General features: G+C 44.2%; 1 protein-coding gene across 1 annotated transcript in view; it reads left to right on the forward strand.

The window, feature by feature from the left end:
• The first annotated feature begins 1,458 nt into the window (after window positions 1-1,458).
• Window positions 1,459-21,188, forward strand: part of LOC137376922 (multimerin-1-like) — a 69,211-nt gene continuing 49,481 nt past the window's right edge. Inside the window, exons 1-2 of the mRNA XM_068045880.1 lie at window positions 1,459-1,877; window positions 11,345-11,464. Coding sequence (XP_067901981.1) covers window positions 1,504-1,877; window positions 11,345-11,464 — 494 coding nt within the window. The 5' untranslated portion in view covers window positions 1,459-1,503. The remainder of the gene's footprint in view (window positions 1,878-11,344; window positions 11,465-21,188) is intronic.

Consider the following 21,188-nt stretch of genomic DNA (forward strand, 5'->3'; position numbering starts at 1 on the left):
TTACCAAAAGGATGTGGATGCTTTGGAGAGGGTGCAGAGGAGGTTCACCAGGATGTTGCCTGGTATGGAGGGCGCTAGCTATGAAGAGAGGTTGAGTAGATTAGGATTATTTTCATTGGAAAGATGGAGGTTGAGGGGGGACCTGATTGAGGTGTACAAAATCATGAGAGGTGTAGACAGGGTGGATAGCAAGAAGCTTTTTCCCAGAGTGGGGGATTCAATTACTAGGGGACACGAGTTCAAAGTGAAAGGGGAAAAGTTTAGGGGGGATATGCGTGGAAAGTTCTTTACGCAGAGGGTGGTGGGTGCCTGGAACGCGTTGCCAGCGGAGGTGGTAGACGCGGGCACGATAGCGTCTTTTAAGATGTATCTAGACAGATACATGAATGGGCAGGAAGTAAAGAGATACAGACCCTTAGAAAATAGGCGACAGGTTTAGATAGAGGATTTGGATCGGCGTAGGCTTGGAGGGCCGAAGGGCCTGTTCCTGTGCTGTAATTTTCTTTGTTCTTTGTTCTTTGTTCTTTGAAAGAGGTTGGAGAACAATGTGTGCTCTCCAAACCAAGTCATGTCCGACCATCCTTCTGGTTCAAAGCTGAATTGCAACATAAACAATTTAATAATGGGCAAAATTGAAGAGGCATCATTTGCCAATGTATCAAATGGCCATTTTCTAATGCTGGTTTGAAAGATTATTCATCTTAATGGTTAATAGAATAAAAATGTGTCACTTACAATGAAAGGGCATAAGACTTAATGGTGCTGATGGTCACTGTGAGGGAGAGACTGAATCCTTGGTTCAGCTTCGTTAAGACCATTCCAAAGTAAAAGGCTTCGGATTAGCTGTGTTCTTTCCTTTTTTTCTCTCAGCAAATCTCTCCACCCTCTTCATTGATTTCAGCAGAAATTCAAATCAGCCAGTTTCTAGAATGGGCAGTCCATCCACAAACACCAATTTTATGCCAGGCGCTCAGGTGAAAAGTTACTCCATCAAGTTGTGCATCTCCCAACTCAAGAATCTATTGTCTCCAAATTTCATTTTCCCCATGAACTGCTGGTCCATTTTCCAAACATTTGAAAAAGAACTGATCTATGTGCGACTGAGACAGCAGTGAGCCTTGGAGAAACTAGATTTCTGTCTTTTAGATTTAGAATAATTACCTAAATTCATCAAGAACATTATTCATACATTTTGATTTCCAAAAGGCTGCTGCAGTTCAGACAAAAAGGGACTTGAACATCTTCACCTTTCATCTCTGATGTAACAACATGAATAAAATTCCTCATTTCCCTCACAAAATCAATGATATTTTCTTTCAATTGGCCTTACAGAAACAGCATCAACCTTTTTTTTCAAATTTCCTGGGAAGGGCCCCTCTGTTTCCTTATGTCATTTCCAAAATGCAGATGTTGTTTCCTTTCTAACAAGACATAAAAGCTGCCAAAGGAGCAAGCTCATCCTGTTAATGCAGCCTTGTGCGAGCAGGAGATCCCCACTCAGAGATGTGTTACTCACAAGGACAAAACGTTATTTTCAATTCAGTAAAAATGAGAGGCCTCATTGTTTTAGGGATAGTCTTCCCTCTTTTGAAAGTTTGCGGTGGGGTTCTTGATGCAAAATCCCCAGTAGAGTCAACACCGTTTGGGAATACCAAGAATGGAAACAATTTTAACACAGCAGAAAATGGGAGCAATGGGCTTGAAAAGGAGATGATTAGAAATGCATCTTCCAACAGTGTGTCTATTGGTAACAGATCTCCAAGGCAGGTGGATTACAATGCAGAAGGTGATGTCTATAAATCCAGCTCCAGTCAGAAACTTCCTTTCTACAGCAAGCCTGGAAACAGAAAACCAAACTTTGAAACAGCCAGGGGAAAGTAAGTGCAACGAAAACTTTATATAACAGGGCATGTTGTATTCAGGTTATCTCTCTATTTCACTATCCAACTGTAATTAGCAATCTGGAATCATATTTCCATATCTTTACCTGTCTGCTTCTCTCCGTACTAAACAATCTACAAGTATCTCTCTCTATATATCTATCTGTATTAACAATCCCTATCTATTTGTCCATGTGTAGTGAGGTCCCTGCATTGCACTCTGTATTATTCACATTTTATTTACTGTCATCCATATATAGGCACATATGTAAGAAACATTATCAGTGCTTTATCTTGTATGTTTTAGAGTTTAATTCTCAATGTGAGAGTGTATATAAACCCCAAATGACTCAACAACTAAACATATTGTGCAGTGTGGCACTGAATCATAAGGAGCAGGAAGTTCTGATGCTCAGTCCTTGGTCTAGTAGCACTGGGATGCCACAATTGACATCACTAGTCCCGGACTAGTGAACGGGAAGACTGTTGGTGTTCTAACTGCTGATTTTTATCTAAAGTTGAATGCCCCTCCTTCCCTCAAAAACTATGTACAGATCTAACAATAGAAATCTCACTAATCACTGAAAATGTGAGATTTGTAGAGGCATCATATAACATTGATGTAACACTCTAAAAAAAACGTTTGAAGAGATGCAGGACAGTGCACATGAGAAAATGTTGTGTCATTGAAAACTACGTGGTTCAACTGCATGAGCCATGCTCTATTTTATGATTGAGAAGCAAATTTGTTTTCTTCCCATTTATTTTCTATTTCCCATATTCCATCACATGCTGAGTATGTGGACAGGCAATCATCTTTTTTCATTCATTCATAGGATGTGGGCATCATTGGCAAGACCAGCATTTATTGCCCATCCATAATTGCTCTTGAGAAGGTGGTAGTGAACTGCCTGCTTGAAAACAACTGCGTGGCTTGCTAGACCATTTCAGAGGGCAGTCAAGAGGTTGCTGTGGCTCTAGCGTTACATATAGTCAGGCATGGGATGTGAGCATTGCTGGCAAAGCCAGCATTTATTGCCCATCCCTAATTGCCTATGAGAAGGTGGTGGTGAGCAGCCTTCTTGAATCACTGCAGTCCGTGTTGTGTAGGTACACCCACACTGCTGCTAACAAGGGAGTTCCAGGATTTTGACCCAACGACAGTGAAGGAACGGCGATATAGTTCCAAGTCAGGATGGTGTGTGGCTTAGAGGGGAACTTGCAGGTGATGATGTTCCCATGCAACTGCTGCCCTTGGCCGAAGGGCCTGTTCCTGTGCTGTAATTTTCTTTGTTCTTTGTTCTTTGTCCTTCTAGGTGGTAGAGGTCGCGGGTTTGGAAGGTGTTGTCAAAGGAGGCTTGGCAAGTTGCTGCAGTGCATCTTGTAGACGATGCACGCTGCTGCTACTGTGCATTGGTGAAGGAGGGAGTGAATGTTTAAAGGCGTAAATTAGGTGCCAGTCAAGCGGGCTACTTTGTCCTCGATGGTGTTGAGCGACTTGAGTGTTGTTGGAGCTGCACCCATCCAGGCAAGTGGAGAGTATTCCATCACACTCCTGACTTGTGCCTTGTAGATGGTAGACAGGTATTGGGGAGTCAGGAGGTGAGTTACTCGCTGCAGAATTTCCAGTCTCTGACCTGCTGTTGTAGCCACAGTATGTATATGTTTAGTCCAGTTAAGCTTCTGGTCAATAGTAACCCACAGAATGTTAATGGGGAAAGACGGCAGGGGACTAGCGAACCAGATGGGTTTTTATGACAATCTGGTAGCTTTATGGTCACCATACTGATACTAGCTTTCTATTCAGATTTATTGAATTAATTGAATTTAAATTCCACCGCTACTCTGGTGGAATTTGAACTTATGGGCTGAATTTTACCAGTCCCTCGACGCCGTGGGTCGTGGCGGGGAGGCCTGTAAAATGCTAGCAAGAGTGGCCTGCCATGACCCACAATGCCGAGAAGGACCCACCAGATTTTAGCGGCGGCAGCGAGGCCTTAATATTTCAATATTAAAATATTGAAATCAGATAAATTAAAATGCAAATGAACTTATCTGCTGCCGGCGGCTGTCCCAAACCGATTTTACGGCCAATCGGCTGAAACTCGTGCTCCTTCAGAACACCGTTGGAGTTCCAAGGCGAAGGGCAAATGTCACGAGGTTGGTGGGGAAAGTTTGCGATGGCAATAGAGTTTATTCAGGGTCGGTGGCCCTAAAACAGACATTGGGGGAGGGGGAGGTTGAAAGGGCCACCAGGTTTCAATAAATTTTATCAACAAATGTGCACAAATTCCTCTTTAAATATTACAATTTCATCTAAGGGCTTGAAGCCCTTTAAAAATGGTGCCGGCACCAGCGCAGTGGCGCCAGACGCCGTTGCCGGGGACGTGGCAGTCGCCCCCTCTTCTTCATCAGGGCCAGCCACTCTGCCTCTCCACTTAAATGAGCCCCCATGCATATTTATCACGGGGGCTTGTGTGGTGGCACTTCCGTGTCGGAAGGCCGCAGACTACACAGAGTGCTGCCACGGAGCTCGGTCTGCTGATAAAATTCAGCCCTATATTTCTGGATCATTATTCCAGGCCTTTGGATTACTCGTCCAGTTACGTAACCCCTGTGTTACCTTACCCCTAGCTTCCAAATCTCTTCCATTGCAGGACTTTAGTCGCCCATGAGAAGTGCAAAGCCATCCAGGGTGGTTCCCTGCTTTTGCCTTGGGTGTGTGCACAGCCTCCAGTCAGCAACTCCCCAACAATGGCTTGCTGAGATCAGTAGATGGGGAAGAGAAACACAAGCTCTGGTCTTCATACTCCATGGCAAAGCACGTTGAAGCTCAAAAACGGTGTGCCTCTGCGCCAACATCCCATGAAGCTTTTTAGGACCATATAACAGGAGTAACCCCTCGAGCCTGGTCTGCTATTCAATTAGATCTTAACTCGATCTACCCACCTTGGTTCTGTAACACTTATTATCCCTGCCTAACAAAAATCTAACTCAGTTTTTTTGGGAAATGAGTTCCAGATTTCCACTACGCTTAGTGTGAAGATGTGCTTCCTGACATCTCCCGAACAACCTTGCTCTAATTTTAAGGGTATGCCCCCTTGATCTGGACTACCCCACCAGAGGAAATAGTTTTTCTCTTTCTACCCTATCAAATCCTATTGTCATGTTCAAAACCTCAATTAGATCCCCCTAATCTTGAATACTCAAGGGAATACAAGCCTAGTCTATGAAAACTGTTCTCATAATTTAATCCTTTTAGCCCTGGAAAAAGGATGAATCTGCAGTGCACTTGCTCCAAAGTTAATATATCCTTTCTGAGGTGCGATGCCCAGAACTGAACGCAGGTCTAACCAGGGCTTTATATAACTAACAGCTTCTATTCCATTGAGTTCCAGGCCCCCCTTGAGATAAAGATTAAAATTCCATTAGCCTTTAAAAAATTTTTTTTGACCTGTCCACTAATGTTAATTGACTCCTGTGCATGAACCCCTAAATCTCCCTGCTCAGCACAGTTTTCACTTCTTACTATAAATACTCTGATCTATTTTTCTTAGGTCCAAAGTGGATGACCTCAGGCTTCCCTACATTGAACTCCATCTGCCACAGTTTAGTCCACTCACTTAATCTATCAACGTCTCTTTGCAACTTTCTGCTCTCATCTTCACCACTCACTGTGCCACCTAACTTCGTGTCATCGTCAAACGTGGATATTTTGGCTCTTAATTCTTTTATCTAACTCATCAAGGACTGCAGTGGTTCAAGGAGAAGGCCCACCAGCACCTCCTCAGAGAAAATATGAATGGGTCAATAAAATCAATCAAATCCTTCCATTGCCTCTGGAACCTCCTCCAGCCCTACAACCTTCCGAAAACCTCCAATTCTGGCCTCTTGCACATCCCTGATTTTAATTGGTCCAGCACTGGTGGCCTTCAGCTGCTAGGGCCCTAAGCTCTGTCTCTCTAGCTCTCTTCTTTAAGATGCTCCTTAAAAACCTACCTCTTTGACAAGCTTTTGGCCACCTGCCCTAATATTTGGTTTGGTGTCAAATTTTATTTGGTAATGCTCCTGTTAAGTGCATTGGGATGTTTGACTACATTAAAGGAGCTATATAAACACAAGTTGTTACTTCTCCAGAGACAGAACAAATTTTCACTTTCATCTCTTCCATTCCTTTCTGCTAATTTTCTCCTCTCCTCTCGTGAAGACACTGATCTCGCTCAGATCCAGTGTCACAGGGTGTCAGTGCCTCTCTGACACCTTCTCCAAATGGTTATTCTTCATATGTGAGTCGAGCTAGTAAGTGTAGATGGGCTATTTGACCTTGGAGGTCATCACAGTGAGCCAGCAATGGGGGAGCTGTTAAAATGTAGTGATTTTGTTTCTCACTCCATTTTAACACTGCTGCTTTTTATGGCCTAAGGGGCCCAGAGGGAGCCTCAATCATAATTGCGAAATAAATGAGGTACATAGAATCCCGATGAAATGTTTTCGTGTGGTGAGGTGGGGAGAGGGGGAGGATTGACCACCCATGGGTGCAGGTGGGGCAGGACTGGGCCTGCTGCCTGGATTCCCTTGCTCTTTTGACCATCCTCTCCTGGACTTACCTTGCTGACAACAGCCTCCCCTCAGTGTATGTGGGCAGCCTCTGTATTGCCTGATCTTCATCAAAACTGCTCCTTCTAGCCTGTACACCTGAGGTCACAGCACACACAGCCATTTTCCCTTTCAGGTAGATGTAAAAGATGTCATGGTACTATTCAAAATAGAGCATGGGAGTTCTTCTCAGTTTCCTGGCCAACATTCATCCCTCAACTAACATCAATAAAACAGATTAGATGGTCGTTATTACATTGCTGTTTTGGGGATCTTGCTGTGCGGCAATTGGCTACAGTGTTTCCTACATCACAACTGTGCCTACACTTCAAAGGTGCTACGTTGGCTGTAAAGCATTTTGGAACAGGGGTTGGCAACGTGTCTGCACCCAGACACCAGTGTCCGTGGTAAAAAATTTGAGGTCCGTGGGAATTTTTAATGTCTTGCTCCAAGCCATTAAACTTGTACTTTAGAATAAGCTAGCAGCTAGGTTATTTTAAAACACAAGTTTAAAGGCTTGGAGCAAGACATTTAAAATTACCAGGAGTGAAAGTAATTACAAAGGATTGGGATCATTGGGATCATCGGGCTAGGTCTTACGGCCCGCCGATGTTTTGCATCCAGTCAGCCAATCCACCAATCAAAAGTGTGACTGGTTTGCCTGTGTGTGGACCTCCATCAAATAGGAGCACGGGGGAGGTGGGACTCTATGGAAAGATGGTGCCATCAATCAGGAGGCACTGTCCAATGGGAGAGAGAGTCGGGGACACAGAGAGTCGGGGACACAGAGAGGGATGCATAGAGGGGGAGAGAGGGACACATAGAGGGGGAGAGAGGTACACAGGGGGGTGGGGAGAGAGGGATGCAGTGAGGGAAGAGAGAGAAAGGGAGAAGAGAGTTGGACACAGAGAGGGGAGAGAAAGAGATCAAGACCACTCTTGCAAGATGGACATCTATCTGCTTTGTTATGTCAAGTGTGCGGGCAGACATTGATTACTTGTGCAAGCAAAAAAAGTGCCAGGTAAAAGGAAGAAATGTGTTTTAAATCGGACTGTGTTTTGATGGCATTAAGTTGGCTATACACCTTATATACTGATTAATTGCCCCCAAGTCTGTGGCTGAGTCAATAATTTTGTCACATGTCCATGGTGCAACATGTTGGTGCCTATCCTTGTTTTGGAATGTCGTGGGGTAATGAAAGGTGCTGTACACGTGTAAATTCTTTCTTGGCTAGTAAGGACTGAAGAATATTTATTAAAGATAGATTTCTAACCCACAGCACTATGCAATACTTCGTATAGGCAATTTCAGCAGTGCCTCAGCATTAAGTACAGTGATATATATGACAGCGCATTCACTTGTCCTGCTACTCTAGGCATGAGTTTGGGATGCACTCAGAGTGAGAATAAGCACAAATGGTTACTCCCAGACACGGAAATTTCAGTCAATGCCAAAGGAACCTACCTGGTTTGTGCAGTAAGATGCTACCATCTGCTGGTCAGTGGGTGCATGAACACAACTAAAACGATGGAACAGCTTCTCAAAAGATATGCAAAACTCACTCGTGAGTAAACATTGAAAGATGCTTGTGACGTTCTTTAGGAATCCCTAGGGTTGAGAAATATGTTTCTGTTTGATTAATTTACTCCCCTCCCCCCCCCCCCCCCCCCCCACCTTACTCGTTACGGAGTTCCAGCTCCAGATACCCTGGTCACCCAAGTGTCCAAATGGACGCTCCTTATGCGCCAGCTGTGACTGTGCTCAACAACAGGCTATTTGACTGTGGGGGGCACTTCAGCTAAGACCAGTCCTGCTCTCTCACACCCTGACATGCACACTTCTAACAAAAGTGCCTGGACAGTGATCAGGAGTGGAACCCTGGATGATTCCCTCCCTCCCCCCACCACTTCCCAGGGTACTGAGGCCAAATGCACAGCCCCATCGCCCAGTCCAGTTAACAGCACATGCTGCACATAAGGTTTAAACTGCATGTGTAGTGTTCAGTCACTTGCTGTAAAAACCACTGAGGTAAGACGATAATTCCTAGGATTGGAAATTTATAGGTTGCATTTTTGTGGAATGGGGAATGGAAATATTTCCTGGACAGAAGTTGTGTGGAAACAGCGCGAATAGCATTTAGGGTTTTGTACTGAAGCTATGTCGGATGATCCTTCATGGAAATTCAACTCTTTAAGGCCCTGTACTAATTCTGAGGTACAAATTTATTGTATTATAATGGACACGTCCTTCAGTGCAATTGAACCTTCTTTTGGGCCTCCTTATCTCGAGAGACAATGGATACGCGCCTGGAGGTGGTCAGTGGTTTGTGAAGCAGCGCCTGGAGTGGCTATAAAGGCCAATTCTGGAGTGACAGGCTCTTCCACAGGTGCTGCAGAGAAATTTGTTTGTTGGGGCTGTTGCACAGTTGGCTCTCCCCTTGCGCCTCTGTCTTTTTTCCTGCCAACTACTAAGTCTCTTCGACTCGCCACAATTTAGCCCTGTCTTTATGGCTGCCCGCCAGCTCTGGCGAATGCTGGCAACTGACTCCCACGACTTGTGATCAATGTCACACGATTTCATGTCGCGTTTGCAGACGTCTTTATAACGGAGACATGGACGGCCGGTGGGTCTGATACCAGTGGCGAGCTCGCTGTACAATGTGTCTTTGGGGATCCTGCCATCTTCCATGCGGCTCACATGGCCAAGCCATCTCAAGCGCCGCTGACTCAGTAGTGTGTATAAGCTGGGGATGTTGGCCACTTCAAGGACTTCTGTGTTGGAGATATAGTCCTGCCACCTGATGCCAAGTATTCTCCGAAGGCAGCGAAGATGGAATGAATTGAGACGTCGCTCTTGGCTGGCATACGTTGTCCAGGCCTCGCTGCCGTAGAGCAAGGTACTGAGGACACAGGCCTGATACACTCGGACTTTTGTGTTCCGTGTCAGTGCGCCATTTTCCCACACTCTCTTGGCCAGTCTGAACATAGCAGTGGAAGCCTTACCCATGCGCTTGTTGATTTCTGCATCTAGAGACAGGTTACTGGTGATAGTTGAGCCTAGGTAGGTGAACTCTTGAACCACTTCCAGAGCGTGGTCGCCAATATTGATGGATGGAGCATTTCTGACATCCTGCCCCATGATGTTCGTTTTCTTGAGGCTGATGGTTAGGCCAAATTCATTGCAGGCAGACGCAAACCTGTCGATGAGAATCTGCAGGCATTCTTCAGTGTGAGATGTTAAAGCAGCATCGTCAGCAAAGAGGAGTTCTCTGATGAGGACTTTCCGTACTTTGGACTTCGCTCTTAGACGGGCAAGGTTGAACAACCTGCCCCCTGATCTTGTGTGGAGGAAAATTCCTTCTTCAGAGGATTTGAACGCATGTGAAAGCAGCAGGGAGAAGAAAATCCCAAAAAGTGTGGGTGCGAGAACACAGCCCTGTTTCACACCACTCAGGATAGGAAAGGGCTCTGATGAGGAGCCACCATGTTGAATTGTGCCTTTCATATTGTCATGGAATGAGGTGATGATACTTAGTAGCTTTGGTGGACATCCGATCTTTTCTAGTAGTCTGAAGAGACCACGTCTGCTGACGAGGTCAAAGGCTTTGGTGAGATCAATGAAAGCAATGTAGAGGGGCATCTGTTGTTCACGGCATTTCTCCTGTATCTGACGAAGGGAGAGAGAACTAGGGTAAAGTAAAACCTCAGCTATCTTTAAAAATAACTTAACTTAGATAACTTAAATAGCTTAGAGTTTCTGCTGTGGACGCAATCTGAAAACTGCACCTAAAATGCATTTGAAATCGTGCTGGTTAGCTTACAGATCAAGTTTCCACTAAAATTCATTTAGATCATCACAAATGGATAATATTCCATGAACCGGCACAATCGGGCAGCTTAATCGAAAGCAATCAGTTCTTCCTTATTTTATGCTTAATTGAAGAAAAACCGGGTCTTAGTCGAACAAAAGCTCAGCTTTTTTGAAATTTCTTCAGCAAAATGAAGGCAGAGGAAAGCAGGTTCATCGGAACAGGAGGCCATTGCAATGCGACATTTCGATGAGGGACTCGGTGAGTTGCGCTTGCAGGGAGCCAGCACAGACTTGATGAGCCAAATTGCTTCCTTCTGTGCTGTAACCATTCAAATATTCTATGATTCTGTTCAGTCCCTTGAGCCTGTTCTGCCATTCAGTTAGATCATGCCTGGTCTGTACCTCTACTCCATTTGCTCACCTTTGCGCCACATCCCTTAATACCCCCACCCAACAAAATCTATCAATCTCAGTCTTGAAAGTTCCAACTTTCCTCCAGTATTAGGGGTACAGAGTAATGCAGAGGCCCAAGCTACTGCTCTGGGGATATGGGTTCGAATCCCACCAAGGCAGATGGTGAAATTTGAATTCAATTGATAAATCTGGAATTAAAGAGCTAGTCTACTGGTGACCATGAAACCATTGTTGATTGTTGTAAAAACCCATCTCGTTCACTATGGTCCTTTAGAGGAGGAAATCTGCCATCCTTACCTGGTCTGGCCACATGTGACTCCTGACCCACAGCAAATGTGGTTGACTCTTAAATGCCCTCTGAAATGGCCCAGCAAACCAATCCGTTCAAGGGCAATTAGGGATGGGCAAGAAATGCTGGTCTGGCCAGCAATGCCCACATCCCACAAACAAATAAAAAAAAAACACAGTCCTTTGGAGGGAAGACTGTCCCGATCTCCAGTGCCATTTATCCCTCAGTTGTCCCCATGTTTACCTCTGCTGGTCTTGCCTTTTTAGGTTGTCCCTGTTGTGGAATGTGCAGGAGGTTGAAAGAGTTCATGAACCCTTTCCAAGTTCAATCTTAAGTTTCCTGTTTTGTTTCAAAGGAACTGGTGTGCCTACGTCCATACAAGACTCTCGCCAACCGTGACGATAGAGAATGTGCAGACATATGTGCTACGGTCAACAAACCCATGCCCATTGAATGTGGGACACTGCCAGCCGAGGTATGTACCACTGCTTGTCTATCTTTATTGATGTTGCAATATTACTTATTGTGCAAAGCGTTTGATCTGTTTATCGGTGAGAATAATAAACAACAAGTCTAATTGAGACTAAGTGCATACCAGAACACACTCGCCACAGAAATGAAGATGACTAAGGGATGATCTAATTGGGGTGTTTAAGAAGATTAAGGGAATTGATAAGGTAGATAGAGAGAAACTATTTCCTTTTGTAAGGGAGACCAGAACAAGAGGACATACCCTTAAAATTAGAGCCAGGCTAAGTGATGCCAGGAAACACTTCTTCACACTAAGGGTAGAGGAAATCCAGAACTCTCTCCTCCAAAAAGCTCTTGAGGCTGAGGGTCAATTGGGGTTTAGAAGGATGAGAGGTGATCTTATTGAAATATATAAGGCCCTGAGGGGACTTGACAAGGTGGGTTGAAAGGATGTTGTGGGAGAGACTAAAACTAGGGGACACAGTTTAAAAATAAGGGGTCTCCCATTTAAGACAGAGATGAGGAGAAGTTTTGTCTCTCAGAGGGTTGTGAGTCTGTGGAACTCTCTTCCCCGGAGAGCGATGGAGGCAGGGTCATTGAATGTTTTCAAGGCAGAGGTAGACAGATTCTTGACAAACAAGGGAGTCAAAGGGTATCGGGGGGAGACAAGAAAGCCATGATCTTATAGAATGGTGGAGCAGGCTTGAGGGGCTGAATACCCTGCTTCTGCTGCTAGTTTGTATGATTGCATGAACATTTCAAAACTTTGATAGATTTTATTTTTTAGGCAAGGGTTATAGAAGCAAGGCAGGTAAATGGAATTAAGCCACGGATCTGCCATGATCTAATTGAATGGTGGAACAAGCTCAAGGGCTGAATGGCCTATTCCTGTTCCTATACTCCTAAGTGAGTTATCATATCAATACAAGTGGTTTATTTTCAGTTCATTCATGTATTAGGTGTGATTATAGTTTGTGGTGCACTTCACTTATGGAATGAAGCAACTGATGAGATCATGCCCCTTATCATGATTGGCAGAAGTCTCTTAATTTAAATCTCGCAGCAATGTGGTTGACTCTGAACTGCCCTCTGAACTGGCCTAGCCAGCCGCTGAGATGTATTCAAGAAGGCGGTTCACTACCACCTTCTCGGGGGGCAATTAGGAATGGGCAGTAAATGCTGGCCTTGCCAGCGACACGCACATCCCACAATGAATTAAAAGAATTAAAAGAGAAAAGTAAAATCAACATGGACCTAAGGTTGCCAATCCTTCAGGATTGTTCTGGAGTCTCCAGGAATTAAAGTTTAATCCCAGGGACATAGCTGTGAGTGACTCAGAAGATCATAAGATGTATTTTTAAAAATATGCTTTATTCATTTTCTTTCATCACATTCATGTACCGGTTGGAGACAGGGGCCTGGAGTTTCCATGCGATTGCACTGGTTTATTTGGCACAATACCCCCGATATTGGCGTAATGGTGTAAAAGAAAGCAGAGTTTTAAGCACAGATTGTGTTCAGTGCAACTCAAGTTTCCACAATGTGTTGCACTAGTTTTTAAAGTATGTGCTAGAAGCGGGCCCCTCCCCCAAAACTGGCCACAGCCCTAGGGTGAATTAATCAGCGTTGGGAGTCTACACTAATTGACCCTGTATGCAGGCCTTCAAGGAGGCTTCAAAAATTAATCTGGACCTTTTGATTGCAAGGCACTCAAAGATATGCTCTGAAAGGCTTTGAATGATTTTTTTTTTAAACTTTACTAAGGAATTCCCTTCTGTACAGCAATGTAACGAGAAAACAGTTTTGTATTTTTTTAAGTCATTTAAAATCGGCATACTCACAATACAACACTTTTTGTGATAAACCCATTTCCAGCTGTATTAAGCAAATTGGACAATGGTATCATGCCTAAATATAGCAAGGAATATTTTTTTAAAGCAAAATTTTTTGGGGGAAAAAAGTAAAGTTTTAAAATGCTGCCCGATTCCACCGATTCAGGTAGATTTTGAATTTGGTGATATGCAAATTAGTTTGAGCAGAAAGCTGAGAGAAAAGTTTTTCAAAATGGCCACAATTTTGGGCGTCATTTGTGTCAGAATCTCTGATTGTACCCAAAGCAGAAACACCAGCCCAGGACATCATGTGAAGGAGAACAACAGCAGGGTGAGAGAAAGGGAAGGTGGTGAGAGTGATGGAGGGAATGCATGAATGATCTCAGTCTTCGAGATGAAGAAATGAGCTCTTCACACTAGATATTGTAGGAGAGTGTGGAGGTGGCAGTCATTTCCAGGTGCAAAAAGTCTCAGGTTCCTTTTCACATCAGGATAATCCCGGAATAGTGGGTGGTTGTGACTGGGAATGTATTTGGACCAATCCTGGCAATGAATGACTAGACCGTTGTTACAGGTACGTTTGAGTTTGTAACTTGAATGTCGAGATGATGGGTCTGTACCATGGGAATAGCTCAACAGGGGAGGTGTTATGATGGGTAGTGGGGCCAGGCGAGAGTTGTGAGTAAATTACTCTGGGAGTGTGGGGATAATGTTTCTTAAATTCCGATGGTGAGCTGGGAGAAAGTAGGGAGATGAGGGCGTAAAGAGAAACAGGGAAGTGGTTAGGGATGGGCTTGCTGGTGATCAAGACCTCAGGAGCAGAGAGGTGATGAGAGATGGGGAGGTTATGATGGTAGCCATGAGTATGGTTAGGAGAGTTTCTGTGAAAAGTGAGATTGAATGCAAGTAGGGGAGATGAGAAGAGGGGCTGTGCCGAAACTTCACGTCATAGGCAACTCAACTCCACTCTCTGTTTTGGATGTAGTCAGAAAGAACACATTCCGTTTAACTCAGGCTATATTTAAAAAGCATTTACCCTTGGATCTTTGGTTACATAAAATGAATTCCTTTATAATGCTACAGGATCTCTCTACGAATAAAATGAATCTCTTTATAATGCTACAGGATCTCTCTACGAATACAACTTCATGACCTTTAAAACAATTGTTGCCTGTGTCTATAAATCTCTTGTGGCCTTAGTTGATTCAATAAACTGGAGCTATTTAGTTCCTTTATACTTTAGCCAAACTGTCCATGAGAAAATGAAAAGACACTTGGACAAGTGGCATCCAGACCAAGTTGTGCACAGACTCTGACCCGCTCTGAGCACTTTGTCCCACATGTCCTTCACATCAGTACAATAGGAGAAGTTTATTTTCCACTTTGAATAAAGTGAATTACTGTGTCTTTGTGAGCACTATGTACAAATAGATAAATCGTCAAGGAAAACTGTTAAAATTTACTTATCAATCTGTTTGACATTATGGAAGTGAATTGTATCTTCATTCTTATGGGTTAGAAAAAGAAATTTCAAAATGTTATTCCCATGAGTTTACTAAACTATTTCTTGATTCTTCAGCATTTTTAATCGCATTACATACTGTTGTTATTTTTATAAAGTGACCATTTGCTTTTTGCTGAATTTAATTTATTTTTTGAAGTGTTAGACTGCGCTGACACATTGGGCTGGATTCTTAAAACCAGGTCAGGAATCCGACCCCCCAATAATTTCTGGGTCCCGACCCCATGCCTCAACTGAGTCACTCATGCAACACTATTTTGAAATGTTCACAGAATCACCGAATTGTTGCAGCGCAGGAGGTCATTCAGCCCATCGTGTCTGCACCGGCTCTCCGAATGAGCAGTTCACTTGCTGCCATTCCCTTGCCTTCTCCCGATAACCTTGCATATTTTTCCTTTTCAGATCACCATCAAATTCCCTTTTGACTGCTTCAATTGAACCTGCCTCCATCACAGTCTCAGGCAGTGCATACCAGACCTTAACCACTCGCTGCGTGAAAAAGATTTTCCTCATGTCGATTTTACTTCTTTTGCCAATTACTATAAATCTGTGCCCTCTCATTCTCTATCCGTTCATGAGTGGGAACAGTTTCTCCCCATCTACTCTGTCCAGAACCTCATGACATTGAATACCTCTATCAACTCTCCCTTCAGCCTTCTTTTCTCCAAGGAAAACAGTCCTTACTTTCTCCAAACTATCTTTATAACTGAAGTTTCTCATCTCTGGAACCAGCCTCATTAGTCTTCTCTGCACCCTCTGTAACGCCTTCACATCTTTCCTAAAATGTGGCACCCAGAACTGGATGCAATACACCAGCTGAGGCTGAACTAATGTCTGACACAATTTCAACATAACATCCTTGCTCTTGTACTCTATGCCTCTCTTAATAAAGCCCAGGATAGTGTACGCTTTATTAACTGCTCTCTCAACAATGTTAATGCCCTAATTGGGAAGGAGGCAAGCTCAGGGCCCAATTAGTGGCGCCGAGCATCTCCAGGAGGTGGGAGCTGCCTGGAGAGCACAAGTGGCAAAGCCAGATGGCAGCCATGATGGGGCGAGCTGCTGTCTTGCCGAAGAGAGCAGGCAGCTCCTTAAGGGGCTCAGCATAAAAGAATAAAACGGTGTTCAAACAACCAAACCTGAGGTAATGCACATGATCTGGTGCAAGTTTTAAGAGGACCCCATAACTTTCAACCTCAAAAAAAAAAGTTTCCCTTCGCCCCACTATGACCCTGACAGTCATGCACTAATGTGCACCAGACTGTTCAAGTTCGCTGGAATCCCATTTGAAAATTGCAATCCCGACCTCCCTGGCTCCTTAACAAGTTCCTTTAGAATGGGTCGTCGATTGGAGGTGAGCGGGTTCCGTGTTTCCTCCCCCTACCCCTCACTTTAAAAATTGGAGTCTGTCCCAGAGGCATTGGAATCCAGAGAAGGCCACCGGGACTGCAATTTTTAAATCATGTCTGCACTCAGTCCCAATCCTGCCAGCATTTGAAAATCTGGCCCGATATGGTTGACTGACAATTCCTTTGGCAGAAGGAATATTTAGGATCCTGGGTTCGAGTGCTGCATGTCCTGCCCAACCAACACACATCCTGTGACCAAGGAATCAGGTAGCTTTTCTATTCAAGGACTCCATCAATCCTGCTTCTCCACTAGATGGTATGCAATACCAGCCCCAGAGAGAATTCTTCCTCTGTGCTGCGTTCTTTTTCCTCTGTACGACTCTGTGCCTGTTGCCACCTCACAACTGCAGGGGTGCGACTGGGAGCTCAGTACTGTGGGGGATTGTAACCTACCTTCTCATTCATTGTCTTGATGCTGTGACCTGGTGGCCCAACATACTGAGCTGCTGCGATACCTGATAGAGCAATCGCCATCAATTACAAGCAAATGTATTATAATTATCTGCTCAACAATTTAAATGACAGTCCCATCACGTCGGGGTGGCAACGCCGCCTTGGAGTTTTCCCACCACATTTCTGGGCGAATGCATCCGACACGATTCTCCAGCCCTCATGCCTCCATTTCCGCTCCAACCAGCTTCACTAAATCCAGTGCAATGGGCATGAAAGATCTCATGGTACTATTTCGAAGAAGAGCAGTGTCCTGGCCAATATTTATCCTTCAACCACCAGCACTAAAACGCATTGATCCTTCATCTCGTTCCTGTTTGTGGGAGCTTGCTGGGTTCCGACTGACGTCTCCTGCATTACAACAGTGACTACATATCAAATGCACTTGATTGTCTGTAAAACACTTTGGCACATCCTGAGGTCATTAATGGAAGCTCTTTCTTTCTGTGAACGTGTCAAATGTGAATAACAGCCTGCTGGCTGTGGGACTGTGCCCAGTAGGATGTTTCTGTCAGAGGAGGGAAGAGAGGAGAAGTCATGTAGAAACCCTGGCAATCGGCTTGCCTGTGTTAACGCTATTCAAAACACAATATATCATCAGCCACACTGACATATTTGTCTGACCAAAATTACGCTTTCTACTCTTCCTCTCGCAATGCAATCATAATCCATTCACTTTGAAACAATAAAAAGCATTGAATCTATTCTCCGAGACAGAAATTAAAAGCAGTTATTATCAAATCAAGCATTCTTCCCGCAGAAATTGAATAAAGAGGTAATAATTAAATATCAAGCAGACAGATGCATCATTTACTCCTCCATCATCCACATTAGCCAGATGTTGCTGCATCTGCATCTACTGATCCTTACACTGAACAGAACCTCATACAATGTTTATTATCCCAAATCTTCCCATAAGTATATATTATGGTACAGTCGGAACTCTTATTATATTAGTGAAGTAATTTCTTTAAATCCTTTATATCGTCTTAATCAATATATTTCTACATCTGCACTATATTAAAAAAATATTGTGCAATATACCAAAATGCTACTGGCAGTCAATATCTCTCTTTGCAAGTGTCTTTCAGTTGCTTTCTCCTCCTTTCATAAGTTACAAGCCTTTCTGCATATTAAAAAGTACACAGATGGAAGATTAACCGCCCCTCCCAGTTTTCTCTATCTCCTTGTTAAAATCATGAGAATTGTGGATGATTCTAGGGCTGGATTTTGCCTCCCGGGATGGGAAAAAGAGCTCAGGACTGTTCTGGGTTCCAAACCCACCTCTGGGTCGGGGGGGGGTGGGGGGGTGGTGGAAGCCATCACTCATTGTGATTTTCAACGGGGCGTCCCCTGAATGGAGACAGGTTCTCTGTCCAATTAAGAATGGCGGGCGGGCTCTTGAAGCTGGAGGGCTAGAGGCCTTGCAACTTGAAAGGAGAAGCAGGCTGCAATTAAGAGTAATTAAGGTAACGGGTGCTTCAACAGGCGCTCTCTCTCTCTCCAACGTTTTTAAATCTTTCATTAAAAAATAGCTTCTGCAGCCAGGCCGCCACTGTGGGGGAGGGGGACCCCTCTACAGGGCGGATGCTCCTGCATCCAACAGGCAGGGAGGCCCTCTAGGCCTGCCTGGAGCATTGGCCCCACCCCAGTCTGCTGCTGGGAGGCTGCCTCCAGGCACCTAAACAGGCCCTCACTGCCCACAAGAACCTGAAGGCCGATTGGAAAATTCCTGTTGGCCTCCCTTAATTATCCTCAATTAGGCTCTTAATGAGCGGTGTCAGATACCCGCTGCGTGTGGGTGGATAGCCCTGTTAGCCCCCGATCCTACATCCAGGAGGCAGGATGGAGTTGAGGAGCCGGCACACCAGCTGGCGGGGTGATTGTTAGACCCCGCTGACCTCCGATCCCAGCCCCAACCCCTGAGTGCTGCTGGATGGCACAGAGTATGAAGTTTGGTAAGTGAGGGGATTTTAAAGGTTAATCTCTCTGACATCTAGTTTTTGTCTTGTTTACATTTTGCAATTATCTGAAATTACTGTTTAAGAGGCAAGTTACTTTCTTACAGTTTGAAACAAGCTTTCTGAGGGTAGCTGTCGCTAGTTAATTAGGTAGTTAGCTTAAACTGGTGTCTGAGCTCTAGTAAAGCTGACACATCATTGTTTTCAGAGAGTATAAATTCAGGGGATGCTCAGTGCTGCTTGTCTGCACTGAATGCTGTTGGAGGGCACAGAGTGTGAAGAAGGGAGTTTGATAAGTGAAGGAGTTCAGTAAGCAGTGGAACTATAAGTTAATTAAGAAAAATAAATTTAATTAAATTAACACAAAAAAAATGGCAGGACAGGTGATACGTTGCGACTGCAGTATGTGGGAGCACCTGGATGCCGCTCCAATCCATAGAAACTACACCCATAGTGTCTGTGGTTTGAGGAGCTTCGGCTCAGAGTCAGTGATCTGGAGGCTGAGCTGCAGACACTGCGATGCTTCGGGGAGTGGAAAAGTTACCTGGACACTTTGTTCCAGGAGGCAGTCACACCCCTTAATATAGGGTCATCTGTTTTGGCCAGTGATCAGGGGCAGGAGGGTGTGACTGTGAGTTAGGCAGGTTAGGGGATCGAGAAGGTGGGGGTTGAGGAGCTCCAGCCCTTCCAATTGAGCCACCAGTTCGAGGTTCTTGCAGCTTGTATGGACAAGAGCGAGGTCTGTAGTGTGGATGAGCAGACTGACCATGGCATCATGGTACAGGAAGCTACTCAAGTGGGGGGAGCAAGAAAGAAAGTAGTTGTAGTAGGGGACAGTAGTGAGGGGGATTGACACTGTTCTCTGAATCAAAGAGCGAGAGTCCAGACGGCTGTGTTGCCTGCCCGGTGCCAGGGTTTGGGACATTTGCTCAGGGCTGCAGAGGAACTCACAGTGGGAGGGGGAAGATCTAGTCGTCGTGGTCCATGTAGATACCAACGATGTAGGCAGGACAAGGAAAGAGATTCTGCATAGTCAGAATGAGGAGCTAGGCACCAAATTAAGAAACAGAACCTCAAAGGTAATAATCTCTGGATTATTACCTGAGCCACGTGCAAATTGGAGTAGGGCAAATAAGATTAGAGAAATGAATGCATGGCTCAAAGACTGGTGTGGCAGAAGTGGGTTCCGGTTTGTGGGGCACTGGCCCAGTACGAGGGAAAGTTGGGGCTGTACCGTTGGGATGGTCTACACCTGAAATGTGTAGGGACCAGTGTTCTAGCGAGCTGCATAACTAGGGAAGTAAAGAGGGTTTTAAACTAAATAGTGGGGGCAAGGGAACAAATTTGGGGAGATGTGGTAAATCAAAGAGTAGAGACAAGGCAAGAGAGAAAGCTATTAATATGGGAAAAGATAAACAAATCGTGACAGGAAGGAACAGTGAGTACAAATCTAAGAGTAAATTTACAGATAAGGCTAGAGGTTACAAAAATAATAGAAGGACAAAACTAAAGGCTCTGTATCTGAATGCACATAGCATTCGAAACAAAACAGTTGAACTGATAGCACAAATGGAAATAAGTAAGTACAATCTCGTAGCCATTACAGAGACATGGCTGCAGGACGACATAGATTGGGACCTGAATATTGAAGAATACATGACATTTTGGAAGGACAGAAAGCTAGGAAAAGGTGGCGGAGTAGCTCTGTTAATTAATGATGGCATTAGTGCAATAGAGATTGTTGACCTAGGTTCAGGAAACCAGCATGTAAAAGTGGTTTGGGTTGAGATGAAAAATGATAAAGAAAAGAAGTCACTTGTGGGAGTGGTGTACAGGCCCCCTAACAAGAATCACACAGTAGGACGGGGTATAAAGGAAGAAATAATGGGTGTTTGTCAGAAAGGTATGGCAATAATCATGAAGGATTTTAATCTACATGTAGACTGGAAAAATCAGATGGGCCAAGGTAGCCTATATGAGGAGTTAATAGAATATTTTTGGGATAGTTTCTTAGAACAGCACGTTCTGGAGACAACCAGAGAGCAGGCTATACTTGACCTAATATTGCACAACAAGATAGGATTAATTAATGACTTCATAGAGAAGATGCCCCTAGGCAGCAGCGATCATAGTATGATTGAATTTTACATCAGTCTAAGGGAGAGAAAGGTGGGTCTAAGACTAGTATTTTAAACTTAAATAAGGGTGGTTATGAGGGCATGAAAGCAGAGATAGCAGAAGTGAACTGGCAAAGTAGGTTCAGGGATAGATCAATAGAAATGTAGTGGCAGACATTTAAGGGGATATTTCAGAATACACAGAATAGATACATTCCAATGAGAAAGAAAAGTTCCAAGGGCAGGACCCACCATCTGTGGTTAACTAAAAAGTTAACAATGGTATCAAACTTAAAGAAAAAGCACGTAATTGTGTAAAGATGGGTGGCAGGTCAGAAGATTGGACAGAATATAAAAAGCAGCAAAGAACAACTAAAAGATTAATAAGGAGGGAAAAATTAGAGAATGAGAGAAAGCTGGCGAGAAATATAAAAATA

Source organism: Heterodontus francisci, chromosome 1 (assembly GCF_036365525.1).
Source record: "Heterodontus francisci isolate sHetFra1 chromosome 1, sHetFra1.hap1, whole genome shotgun sequence".
Classification (NCBI taxonomy): domain Eukaryota; kingdom Metazoa; phylum Chordata; class Chondrichthyes; order Heterodontiformes; family Heterodontidae; genus Heterodontus; species Heterodontus francisci.